This window comes from Adiantum capillus-veneris, chromosome 24, assembly GCF_014529385.1.
Source record: "Adiantum capillus-veneris isolate H3 chromosome 24, ASM1452938v2, whole genome shotgun sequence".
NCBI lineage: Eukaryota > Viridiplantae > Streptophyta > Polypodiopsida > Polypodiales > Pteridaceae > Adiantum > Adiantum capillus-veneris.
Window position 1 is genome coordinate 8,719,936 of NC_140954.1, and position 13,557 is coordinate 8,733,492.

At 43.8% G+C, this 13,557-nt stretch overlaps 1 protein-coding gene across 5 annotated transcripts in view; it reads left to right on the top strand.

Moving 5' to 3' along the window:
* ECA3 (endoplasmic reticulum-type calcium-transporting ATPase 3) overlaps positions 1–10,664 on the top strand; it is a 215,251-nt gene extending 204,587 nt beyond the window's left edge. For all 5 annotated transcript variants that reach the window (XM_086497970.1, XM_086497971.1, XM_086497972.1 and 2 more), the window contains 15 exons: positions 6,985–7,096; positions 7,234–7,332; positions 7,437–7,582; positions 8,183–8,240; positions 8,400–8,492; positions 8,561–8,611; positions 8,708–8,839; positions 8,970–9,071; positions 9,149–9,203; positions 9,315–9,400; positions 9,480–9,628; positions 9,741–9,846; positions 9,929–9,982; positions 10,066–10,114; positions 10,207–10,664. In XM_086497970.1, coding sequence (XP_086354096.1) covers positions 6,985–7,096; positions 7,234–7,332; positions 7,437–7,582; positions 8,183–8,240; positions 8,400–8,492; positions 8,561–8,611; positions 8,708–8,839; positions 8,970–9,071; positions 9,149–9,203; positions 9,315–9,400; positions 9,480–9,628; positions 9,741–9,846; positions 9,929–9,982; positions 10,066–10,114; positions 10,207–10,277 — 1,363 coding nt within the window. In that variant the 3' untranslated portion in view covers positions 10,278–10,664. The remainder of the gene's footprint in view (positions 1–6,984; positions 7,097–7,233; positions 7,333–7,436; positions 7,583–8,182; positions 8,241–8,399; positions 8,493–8,560; positions 8,612–8,707; positions 8,840–8,969; positions 9,072–9,148; positions 9,204–9,314; positions 9,401–9,479; positions 9,629–9,740; positions 9,847–9,928; positions 9,983–10,065; positions 10,115–10,206) is intronic.
* The last annotated feature ends 2,893 nt before the right edge of the window (positions 10,665–13,557 follow it).

The following is a 13,557-nucleotide window of genomic DNA, read 5'->3' on the forward strand; positions in this document are numbered from 1 at the left end:
CCAATTATACTCCAACAAGCTCTTGCATGTAGCCGAAGTAAGCTGGTGCCAATCTGTCATGACGTCGGCTTCAAATTCATTTGACAGCCAAGCAGATGAAAAAATTTGCTTGAAGTAAACCCAAGTAGCGGGTGTCTGTCCTTGCATTAACAATGTCGCCCACCATGTAAGCGCATTGTCCTTTAAGAAAGTGGCAGCGTTCCTGACCTTAGAGGCCTCTGTAAAATTCCCTCCTGCATAAGCTGTATCAAACTGCTAGAGGAAAGTGAGAGCCTTTGCCTTATCCTCGAAGCCTTTGAAAGTGCTGAACTTTACAGCTGCACCACCTTCTTTGTAAGCTTTCGGCTTTTCTAGTGTCCCCAAGTTGTCATAAGGAATGGTCTGCAACATGGGCACTGTAGTAGGCATGATCGGCACATCTTGGCCATTAACATTTTGCGTCAGAGGTGCGATATCTGGTTGCTGTCCAGAAAAACCAACCATGCCAAAATGACCCTATGGCACCCCAAACTGGCCCTGGTTGCACTAAAAACCTTGCTGCATGCTGATGCTACCATACATGAGATTTGGCATCATGCCTTGCATACCACCAAATACTGTTCCTGGCATGTACGGCTGACTTCCAGGCGCATAACCAACCATACTTTGGAACGCTGATCCACCTCCGAAATACCTGGGATGTACCGTGGGTGGTGGAAAAACTGGGTGCATTGCCTGGTAACCAGTTCCGTGTCCAATCAAGACAGCATGCGGGCTCTGAAAGGTGGCGGGCTGAACTGGCATAACCTGTGGAATAGGCGTTCTAGCCACCTGTTCAAGCACGGGAGGAACGTGTTTTGGAGCCCCTGACTCTGCAACATGCGAGTGTTCCCTATCCTGCTGAGTCGCGTGAAGTACTTGGGCTTGAGCCTCAACAAGCTCTGTACGCGGTGTAGGTTGCCTATTTTGCTGTTGCACTGGTGGCGCTTGCAAGAACTCCATAAACCATGGATTCTGCACCAGTTGCGAAAAGACATTCACCACGGCAACTAACTGAGTTCTAAACGCATCATCCTCAAGTTGCCCAATCATAAAGCCCTGTACTACTGGAGGGACATTCACATCAACAGGAGGTATAGACTGACGTGGCCGTAAGCTCTCACCAATCTCGAACACCATAGCAGTTTCCTGTCTGTCCTTCGAAGAGGAACCCTCTTCCATAATGCCCTTCCCTTTGTCGGCCTTAGTATAATCCCACCTCCCTCTACTCTGTGTCTTTACCTAAAACAAGCGGGGCTCACTTCTTGAGGAAAAAGTGATCGATGTCCCGGCAATGGAACCTTGAAACCGGCCCGTGGGGCAGTAGGCTTTGGCTTTCACCCCAAATTCTTTACTTTAGACACACACACAGAGAACGTGCAAAGGAAACTTGCGACGGGAATTAACACTTAAGCACACACACGACTCGGAAGCTAGAATGCTCCAAGCAAACGCCGACAACCTGTAGGCCCCAAAATTGGCGCCCCTTTCGGTATTTCTTTATATTTTGAGAGGGTAAATTACAAAGTAGAGTCATGGGAATCCTTTACATGTATCCAGCTAGATACCACCTGTTTGGCCAAATTTTGGCAACACAACAGCCCCAAAACTTGCGCGTAACTAATTCCCCTGTTCGAACTCACTTCCACTGGCATAAACCCTCTTATTCCTGCCCAAAAACAGTAAATTCAGCACGCTGTATTTACTGGTTTTTGACCTGTTTTCAGCCCTAAACAGTCCCCTAACTGTCCTCTGGGAGTGGGGCACTATTCCCAATGGTTCTGGCATCCGTATGGCTGAAAAACAGTCAATTTACAGCGCATACACAGCGCTGAAACGCACCTATACGGTGAGGTTATGACCCTCACCGGTGCCTGCTTTGGAGTAGCAACTAGCTACCCCTGTTCCTTCTCAAGGAGGCTCTTGCCTCAGCACAAAAGCATGAAACCTCACAGCTGTACATCTGTCAAATGAAGAGCCCTCTTGTGGGGCATCACATAACTGCACGTAGGGGAGAGAGAGAGAGAGAGCAGTGTGTAGTGTGCAGGGCACCACTCCTAGCACCACACTGTATATAGAGTGGAAAGAAGGCACTTTATAGATCTTAACCTGTGACAATTGCAAAATGAGGCCTCTCCCAGCCAAAATTCAGCGCCCATTTTTTTGCATGAGGCAAGTACACAGGAAAGTGCCACTTGGCACATTTACAAGCATTTGCCCGTTTCGGGGTTGCCGCCTAAAAATCTCCCAACTGGTTGCCTAGTTGACTTCGCGGTAGAGTTGTAGAATGTTCCCCTTGTCATACCAAAGGTAATGACGCGAACACATTTCACGGCCCAAAATAGCAATTCCCTAATTTTTAGGAGATGCTTCCGTTGGGCTCCCACTGGTCATCTGACCATCTATCCTCATTGGGACCGCATCCAAAAGTGCAATGTGGCCCAACTGTCAGATACTTTCTGTTGGTGATCCCACCTTGACTTTATGCCTTTATTGAGTTCACTTCCTAGTATCCACCCAACTTACTAAGTGCGACGAGGGGACCTACAGGACCTTGCACTGAGCCTAGATATCCTCTTACTATACGAATTCCAATGCCGACCAACATCCCGTCTGCGGGTGAAACTACCGTTCACATTGGCCCTACAATGTCCGACCATTTGCAACTTCAAAAGAGGGTCTCAAAAATAAAACAAAAATCATTGGAAAGAAACCAACAACTAAGGTTAGCAGTTGCCACATCCTCGTGACATAGTTAACAGCTGCCACGTCCTCGTGACAGTTATGGTGTTTAACACCATACCACAGTGGATCAGGAGATCAACACCTACTTTTAGATATGGTCAAGATATTGTGGAGTATACATATGCATACACTTACCTTGGGGTAGTCTTCAGTGGACCGAGGTTTTCTTTGGTGAGAGCAGCAGAGACTAGACTGACAAGAGCTTATGCGGCCTTGGGAGGCTTGGAGAGGATGTGTTCGCAGGTTCAGTTCCAGGAACCTCGAACAAAGTTATGGCTCTTCGATACTTTAGTAGCCTTAGCTATGCTGTATGGGGTGCAGGTATGGGGACCTTCAATAGGCCAAGATGGTTGGAGACGTATGGAGAGGCCCTTGGTATCTATGATCTCTCGACTGATTAGAGCCAAGGACTCTGTACCTCATGCTATCATTCGAGCAGAGCTAGCTGTCCCCCCTATGGAGATTGAGGCGCTTACTACATCAAGTCTCTTTTGTGCACAGCCTATGGGATACTACTAGAGACAGATATGCTAGACTGGCCCTTGAGTCTTTCAAACAGTTAGCTCTACAAGGGCACTTCATGTTGGTATGCACAGATGACATCATGGTTTCAGACGCATGGCTTCACCATGGACAGGCCGCCTCCTTTCCAGTACTCTCTTCAGGCACCCTCGCTGTCTCTTACACCGGGTGGAGATAACTAGACTCATTCGTCGGGACCTTATCCAGCTGGACACCAGGAGTACATGGATAGATCCGCCTCATGAGTTGGGCACAAAGATGGCTTTCTATAGAGAGCATCTTCTCCACCTCACAAGAGATGGGTTTGTGATTCGACCCAACTACATGGACACACACGTCTCATGGTTTGCGTTGTGCCATTGGTCAGATACACACATCCTCACATCAGCTGGAGATTGAGACTGGTAGATTTAGAGGGATATGAGCAGACAACAGGATATGCCGCTTATGCCAGATAGAGCGAGAGACAGAGTTACATTACATATGTCACTGCACAGTGTACTATGAGATACGGGGCCGTTTCTACTACCTATTCAGAGAGGTTTCGGTCCTTTATCTAGGGTCATGAGTTATGAGGACCAGAGATGTCTTGGACTATATCTACTTGAGTTACACAGACATAGAGACACTTTACTGGGGAGAGCTAGAGAGAGAGTCCTAGAGACAGATTACAGATTTCTTTTCACTAGTTATGGTACAGCCAGAGGAGCAACCATCACTGCAAAGCTTGGCCCACACTCATTCGACCACTACCGGCACTCTCATTGACCGAGTAGTGGAGCTACCAAGTTCCGGACGGCCACGATTGAGGAGAGGGGCTACACAGCATCGACGGAGACTACAGCAGAGGATTCGAGCCATACTCTCTCGACATCGAGAGTGCAGATGTCGAGAGTGCAGATGAGGACGGATTCTAGTAGTAGTAGTGGTTTTGTTCTAGTTCTTTTGTACCCAGACATGGTATCAGATTCACTATTTTGTAACAGATTGGTCTCATAGGTCATTTTGCGCGTTTGAAGACGTTAATATAACATTTCATTTCATTTCATCTCTCTCTCTCTCTCTCTCTCTCTCTCTCTCTCTCTCTCTCTCTCTCTCTCTCTCTCTCTCTCTCTCTCTCTCTCTGTGGGCAATCGGAGGAGTAGCTTGTCACAATCTGGTGACGTGGCAGTACATACACACACATCCTCTCCTAGCATGGATTGCAGGTTGGCCAGCACCAGAAATGAGGCTAACTGCTGATGTGGCTGGAATTCCTGAAAATTACGCGAAATGTTGACGTGGCAGTCCGCAAATCACGGCGGAATTTCCGGTGCTATTTTACAGCTTTTTGGCTCTTGCTTTATTTTATGAGGGCTTTATTTATCAAAGCTTTTGAGTTTAACAACTTTTAAGCTCTACTTTTAGTATTCCTTGTAATCTTTAAATATGTGAGCAGACCTCTCACAACTCGAGGAGATGCACACACAGTGGCAGAAGACCACAAAACCACCCCGAAAACCCGCTCTCAAGAAACCTCTTACTCCGAAGAAGTATACAGAGAAGGAATTAGAAGAGGTGGTTGATGCATGAATTGCTCAGCTTTTTGACGCGCAAAACAAAGCTAAAAAGCACGACAAAAAGCAGAAGAAAGGCACTTACTTCCCGGGTTATTTGGGTCGTCGATCTACATTTGAAAAGGCCAGAAAACAGAAGAAGCGTGTTCAATTTGAAGGAGTACCCAATTCTTCTTCTTCTTCTGACAGTTCTTCTAGCTCATCTAACTCGAGCGAAGAAGACAGAAAAGGCAAAAAGCGAAGCAAGAAGCAACACTTCGGAAAGGGCAAGAAAAAGGCAAAGAAGTCCAAATCTCGCCCCGTGATTTGACAGTTTTACAGAGGACTCATCTACAGACAGTTCGGACTCTGATGTTAGCAACTTTTATGCAAAGAAGAATAATTTTTTACAAAGCCAACCAGTGTGACTTTCTGGAAGACAAAAGCAAGAAAAGTCCAAGAGTTTAAGGAAGGTGGACAGTCAATTAAATTTGACACATTTTTTGGATATAAAGATGCTTCGAAGGCTTTGTCTTTTGTACAGCAGTTTGGCATCGCTTTCGCGGGAGGGCGTTACTGAGAGCACTCTAAGATTCGGAGAGCTGCCTCTTACTTTAAGGGGAATGCTCGAACTTGGTGGTCCACGCTTCTATTAAACAAGACTGCGCCAGTTAAATGGCTGACATTCAAGAGGCTTTTTATTTCTTCTTGGTTGACTCGAGAGTATGAACGCGATATACGAACTGCTTGGAACCATCTTAGGATGACCAAGAAGGATACAGTGGACGCTTATGCGAGAGATTCTGAAGCTCTTTTCTACCCGCCTCTTCATTTAAGAAGATCTCGTTCAGGGAACAGATTGAGCGGTTTACCTTGGGTCTACCTACAGAGATTCGAGATCACTGCTTGGAACAGATGTCAGCTTCCATTCAGGAGTTGAGTCATGCCAAACGAGGTTTTGCCATTCACTCAGGCAGTTTGACCTACCCCACCGATGAGATCATGACGCAAAGAGCCGAACAGACTTCGACAAATGAAAGTAGAAAGAGGAAGAGCAACCCAGAAAAGAAAGATGCACGACCCAAACTCACTCCACAAGAGAGAGCTCGCTAAATCAGGGAAGGGAAGTGCTTTGGATGCGGGGAAACTGGACATATCTCCGCGAAGTGCCCTAAAAAGGCACAGAAAGAACAAAACGACGAGAGGCCTGAGAGTTCGAGAGCAGCTGAGGAACGTGGAAGAAAAGGCAAGATGAAAACAGGACTGGTTCCATATTGCATGGGTACCGATCCCAGCACGTTGGATGAGAGTACAGAACTTTGCTGAGCTTGGGGCAAAGTGAAAGACCTCTTGGAAAAGGGTCTTGTCCAGCATAGTACTTCACCATATTGCTCTCCAGTGTTGTTGGTCTTGAAGAAAGACGGATCTTGGAGAATGTGCCTTCTTTTATGATTGGTGGATTACTGGAGTGCAGCTGTTGGGAGTTGTTTAGCATACAGTGGCGACTCACGAGTATGTGCGGCGTATGGCCATCCAGTGGAGACATAGGGATTGCTCAAGCGCACAACAGATAGGGCTTGAGAACTTGCGCTTCATACGTACTATCCCTCTTGACATGGAATCCACTTGGCGTGCAGTAGCTTGGTTGGCCTTTTCTGTTCCTGCACATAGTGGCCATGGAGTTTCAAACAGGGTTCAAAGGTTTGGGGAGGTTTCTGAAACGCCATCCAATAGATTTCATAAAAAGCGCCCTTCGATCTCACTTTTGAGTCTCATTGTTGTATCGTGGGAGCTTCCCTATGCCCCTCACCATACATACGGCCTTACATGTTTGGTTAATTACTAAAGGATTTTGTTTGTTCAAACAGGAAAATTGGCCATAATGTGCATATTACACACACTGTTTCTTCTGTAGGTGTGGCCAGGACCTGTTTAAAGCCACATTGTTTTAAATTTGTTTTGGACCACTTTTTTCGTACCTAGCAACCTTGGGAGTATTTGGTCCTTGCTACATGGCTTATAATTGAGTTTTTGGTCTGATAAACTTCTGAGATTACTTCAAACCCTTCTTTTGGGTTTCTCTCGCAAAGTCTTTGTATCTTGTATGAGTTGATTTTTTTTTTGAACAAATAAGCACTCTCATCTTGTCTTTTGTGATGACTAGCCTATGTGAGAAGGAAAGTTTACGTTGTCTGGCCATTGCTCTGAAACTGATGCCAGTAGACAAGCAAACACTGACTCCCGAAGATGAATGTAACTTGACATTTGTCGGCTTGGTATGTTGACCTGCCTTGAATTAGATATTTGTATGATATCAAGTGTGCTTGCTCTCGAGATTTCTCATTTACAGCACAATGTGCCTTATTTTCATAGTTAGGATGTGTTCATGTCTTGACTCTATTCCGTACTTCAGGTGGGTATGCTAGATCCACCCAGAGATAAGGTGAAGCAAGCTTTGGCAACTTGCAGGGCTGCTGGAATCCGTGTCATCGTTGCTACCGGAGACAACAAAGTGAGAAATATTTCACAGTTTATCAGTTTGAGTTTTGGAGACTCCATTATTTGGACACCAGGAATCCTTACTCATTTAACTCTCAACGTTGATAAATGGAACAGGCAACAGCAGAGGCAGTCTGCGAGCGGATTGGAGTTTTTGATGAATTAGATGACAAAACGGGTCGTTCGTACACTGCATCAGAATTTGCATCTCTGTCACCCCTACAACAAACTGCTGCTCTTCAGAATCTAGTCCTCTTGTCACGGTAAAATGAAATGAAACTTTTCTGAGAGGGTATGAACTACAGGTTTTACTTCAAATGTTGAAAAACCAAGACTTTTACAGGGTAGTTTATAAGCAGATGTCTTTCTTTACAGAGAAACACTTGCATATTTTTTATGATGTCATGGTTTGATACAACTAGACTAGCTAGAAGCTGACTATTGTGTAGCGAACTAATGGTCATAAGGTAAATATGCATGCTCTCTCTGAATGACGGGATGTCATGTACTATCGGCATTCTTGCAATGTAAACTCTAGCATATACTTATGTGTCATAGCAATTTTCTGTATCCTAATAAGAGATGTATGGTGAACCTGGAAACTACCTGCGTGTGTCATACCTCATCATGAGCTTGGGATGATCCTAATGAAGTTTCCGTACAACGGAAGTGGTTGATATCTTTGGAGGTGGTAAAAAACAGTTTTTGATGGTTTTTAATTGGTCCTAGCAACTAATCAGGACTAACAACACCTTCAAAAGCATGTTTCAGTCAGGGTCATGTATCTAGAAGTGTCTGATTTTACAGAGTAATTTAAAGCTGACTTGAGAAGTTAAATCATCTAAAGCTACTTGATTTTACAGAGTGGAACCTGCACACAAAAGCATGCTGGTGGAAGCATTAAAGCGGCAAAATGAAGTAGTGAGTTTCGTGCGAGTTGCTGGTGCATTTTAAACAGCAAAGATTACTGATGACTATAGTATCAGTTACGATACTGCATGCAGTTATGAGTACTGGAAAATTTGATTCTAAGTAAAGACAGTACGCACTACATATGAATCCAAAAGTTGTTTGATGCAGGTTGCAATGACAGGTGACGGAGTTAACGATGCTCCTGCCTTGAAAAAGGCAGACATTGGTATTGCCATGGGCTCTGGAACAGCTGTGGCTAAGGTCTCCTGTTACTAACTTTGTTGAGAAAGAGAAGTTATAAGACTCTAAGCTGTATGTGTTACTTGCAGGGTGCATCTGATATGGTTTTGTCAGATGATAATTTTGCAACAATAGTCGCAGTAAGTACTGTAGGATTTACGATACCTTTTTTTATGAAGTCCATAACATAATGGACAACGGTAGAAGAATGTACTGTTGTGTGTTTCTGTGGGCAGGCAGTTGCAGAAGGACGAGCGATTTACAATAACACAAAACAGTTCATACGCTATATGATTTCATCGAACATTGGAGAAGTAGTTTGTATATTCGTTGGTGCCATGCTGGGAATGCCAGAAGCACTAATTCCGGTAAGCCTTTTGTTCCTACCCTAAACCCCGAGAAGCAATCAAGGCCTTAGCATGTTTTTATTCAAAAACTGTTGTAATGTGAGAACAAGCAATTTTCATGCACAGCCTTATCTGTTTGGATATGTTGCAGGTTCAGTTGCTTTGGGTAAACCTAGTCACAGATGGGCTCCCTGCAACAGCAATTGGCTTCAATAAGCAAGACCGGAATGTGATGATGATGCGCCCCAGGAAGGTACACCATGTCCTATTGTGTAATCGGTGCCATGGCCAATTGTTTTAGTAGGTGTTGAAATATATTTGTTGGCACAGATGGATGAGGCTATTGTTAATGGATGGCTTTTCTTCCGGTACCTCGTCATCGGAGGTAGCTCATAGTTCCTACTGCATTAAAAAGAAAAGATTAACCTCCCTGGACAAAGTTCATATTAACTGTTGTCTCCTTGGTCTGAAAGTTCTGTTTCATACCTTTGTGTAGCATATGTTGGCCTTGCCACGGTTGTAGGATTTGCGTGGTGGTTCTTGTATTATGAAGGGGGGCCAAAACTTCAGTACAGAGAACTGGTATGAAGATGCACGCCAGTGATTGATCTGCTGACCAAGAAGGTTACTGATAAGTGTTGAATATGATTGGAATTTACAGGTGAGTTTTGACAGCTGTGTGGAAGGGGAATTTCATTTCTCTTGCAGTATATTTCAGGACAAACATCCATCAACCATCTCTATGAGTGTTCTTGTTCTTGTTGAGATGTTCAATGCTCTAAACAACTTGAGCGAGAACCAGAGCATATTGTAAGCGTCACTGCACATGCTTTGATAAGTACATGATCTTTCTCGCATTAACTAGCTTTGGCTGTGATAAAAGAGACATTTATCTTTATGCAAAATATTCATTGCCTTACAGAGTTCTGCCTCCCTGGAGCAATCCATGGCTTCTTGGATCCATTGCAGTGACAATGGTCCTACATTTTCTGATTCTTTATGTGCGGCCGCTCTCAGTGATGTTCTCTGTAAGTGTGGTATAGTCGTTCTTTGCTTTGCATAGTGAACCAGAATTTAGGCAACCAAGTCCTACGTCTTTGTCTACGACAGGTGACTTGGCTTTCATGGACAGAATGGAAAGCTGTGTTTTGGTTGTCCTTTCCTGTAAGTGCATTTTCAGGCTTTTACCGAGAACTGCTAACCATGGTATCTAAAGCCTCGTTTGTTTACTTGGCTTCAACTCACAGGTTATTATTGTGGATGAAGTGCTGAAGCTATTATCAAGGCATGTGAAAGGTAAATGTCCTAACATTCTAGTCCTTCTCAGTTATGATGAGTATACAAGATTTAAGGGGATTAGGCGGTCTAAGCCCTGCACGTATGTACAGGTCCAATTTCACCAATGAGGATGTGGCGCCGACATGATTTTCTACCGAAGAGTCAAACACGCCAACACTGAGCCTCCCTCCCTGTTGTAATTTATACGCTAAGCTTAGTGCGCGGCAATAGTTTTTAGCCTCATTGAATAGGCCAATCCATTCTTTTACCAAATGAATTTTCTGATATTCATTTCAGTTCAAGGGTGACCTCAAACCATCCACACACTTGCGGCTAACTATCCTATTTGTTGGCTCTCAAGAATACCACCCATTTAGGCCACGCACATGGGAAGTCAAATAGAGGATGACAACTGTACATTTGAGCAAAGTTCTCATATATTGTAATCAGATTTACATCAGTTATTGAATGTGGCTCGTTTGTGTATCCAGTTACTCCCCTTGTAAGGTGGATATTTTCCAGCATTTGAAGAGCTCCTGTATTTCAATCCATATTTGTGTACTTTCTATATACAAATGCTCTACCTTTGTGAATATAATATCTGATTTAATAACAGAAGCTTGCAATCAATGCGCTCCAAGCAATGACATCCCAGAGAGGATAGTTCTTGTGCTTTTGTAAGGGAACCACATTTGGCATACGTATTGACCAAAGCATTGCCGAGCACAACATGTTTCTCCAACACCCCATACTAGTAATCTCATTGTGGTCTTTCAAGGTGCAAGCATAGGTGCTTGCATTTGGAGAAAGGCATAACACCTTACAGCAATCACACCATCATACTCACCTATTTCTGATCACACTTGTTTGAGTTCTTAGCATGCTCTTATGCATCAGATTTTTATGCTTTGGGGATTCGGAGTACATGTGATGAGAAGGAACGTGTTTGGTTTGATGAGGCATAAAAAAATTGATTGGCATCATGCAAATTGAGTATGATGATGTAATTGCTATTAAGGCTAGACTTGTGGATTATGCTTGGGAGAAAGTTAATGACTTTGATGAGATTCTTCGATGTAGACCTTGTCTATGATGTGAAGATCCTCGCATCCTCAGGCATCATGAGCAAGCCAAGCTGGATGGCTGGATAAAGAAGAATGCCCCAATGAGGGTGTGATTGGGTAACCTATGGTGGGCCATCCCGAGTAGTCCCACTGCAAAATATAGGTTGATCTGCCTTTGCATGGATCCTTTATGTGTAGATCCTCTGCTCCTGAGCGCAGTCTCTGTGAGTCTACTGATCTCCAACAAGAATAGACCTAGGCAAATCTGATCATAATAAACCATGATGTGGGAAGACGGGGCCAAAGCCCTCTCTGAATAAGCAGTGAAAACGCCCACAGATCTAGTATGTTGTGCATTGGCAAAATTTGGGAGTATACCTATGTATTGGCTAGTCTCTATCTCCAATGGGTGAGAGGAGGTGCATAGCTGACCAACAACATGTCTAATGACATGAGAAGGTCGGTGTCCATGTACCTAGGGCGTGAGATAAACCCATCATCTCTCGTGCAAAGAAGATGGTGCGATAAAAAGCTATCTTCGTCCCCAACTCCTAGTATCTGATAATCTTGCTAATCTTTCAATGTGTGAGGTTGAGGGATGGTGCATCCCGGGAATGTTGAAAAGGGGGCGACTTGTCCATACTAAATGCATGTAGCTCAAACCAAGATGCAAACCAACATGAAGTATCACCCTCACTCGCTAATTATCGCAATGACTCAAGCGCTAGTCATGCATATCTATTGTGTGACAGGTCCTATTTACTATGAATGAAAGGCATTGATCTGGCAAGAGCCTCCACTACAATCAGTGGTGCACTCATCCCAGCTGTGATAATCTCATGTAAGGTTTTCACCTGGATCAGCATGGAGATCATGGATACTAGTGGTCTCTCAAGGGATTTTCATCTATCATGTGTGCCCTGAACTACTATGATGGCCCCCATATCTACATTCCATAAAGCATGGTAGAAGTGACCAAGTGTCAAATAGCCACAACTTAGTGTGTGGCTCACTTGTGGACATATCCTCTCTAGTCCTCCTAATGATGTATATCCCCTCGTCAATCTCACCTCTACAACACCTCTCACAGAGAAAGTAGGTTAGTTGTATACAACACCAAGATATGCGTAAGTGTTTACATGCTCCATTATCTCCTATCCTTACGTAAAAATTGGTGCTGATCTCTTGACCAACTACATTGTAGTATTGAATACCATCACCTTGGTTTTTCCAAGGTTGATGGGAGAGCCCACTGTCATGTGCATAAGCATTTGACGCATCTAGATGTCTCTGCATACCCTTTGGAGAGTTTGAAATAGGCACAATATCATTGGCATAAAGTGATAAGAGGAGAGAAACATAGAGAAATGGATGGATCTCTTGTAACATATCAACGTTCTCCTCATTACTCTATCTATAAAAGAATGATAATGGTGAGTGTGACAATCTCAATGCGCTTGCCCACATGCTCCTCACAAATAAATTGATACTTCATACTAATGTGCTTTGTATTTGCATGGTACACTCGTTTTTTTGCCTAGATAGCACTCTATCTCAATGTAATTCTGAAATCCTTTGAGAGGTAATTTTGAAATCTCCCACGAGACAAATTAGCCTTATATCCTGCTTGTAAGTCTGATACAACATCATACTCTTTTGTGGTAGACTAAGATGTGATTCTTGCAATCAAGATCTCCAAGGAATTGCACCACAAATGAGTGTGAAGACAAAGTATGACATGAACCTTCAATTTTTCCTATTCCTTGCATAATTTGGATTGGTGTAGCCTTAGACGTGATATCTTTCATACCGCTCAAATATCTCATTATGCCCTTGAGTACCTAATGTTTCTTGCTACGGCTTTCTATAAATCTACAGACAACTCTCATTGCAAATGCAATGTTTGCACAAGTCCAATCATAGCATACATCAAAGACCCAACAATAGGAAACATATGGCATTTTTATTTCTCTACGAATCTATTTTGGATTTCATAGCACTCTGTTACTTAAGTTTGTCATCTCTTTGTGTATCATAGTAAGAGGGCTTTGTGTTCTAAACTAACTAGATCACTCTAATTTCAACACTACTCGATAAACTTCCACTACTTTGTGCATGGTGACAACTACTAGGAAATTTGATTTTTCACACTATCCTCACCATGCATGGACAACTTGCTACCTTCTTATGTGAAGGGGTGGCATGACATCTTGGAAAGTATACGGGAGGTATTTTAGAGGTGCATAAGCATATAAGCTATGGGTAGCATTGTAATAACCCCCAAACCCCCACCCCCCCCCCCCCCCCCCCCCCCCCCCCCGCTCCCACACACACACACACCTGGTGTGTCAGGGCTCCCTATACTACTTTTCATGCATCATAATTCACAGACTTGGC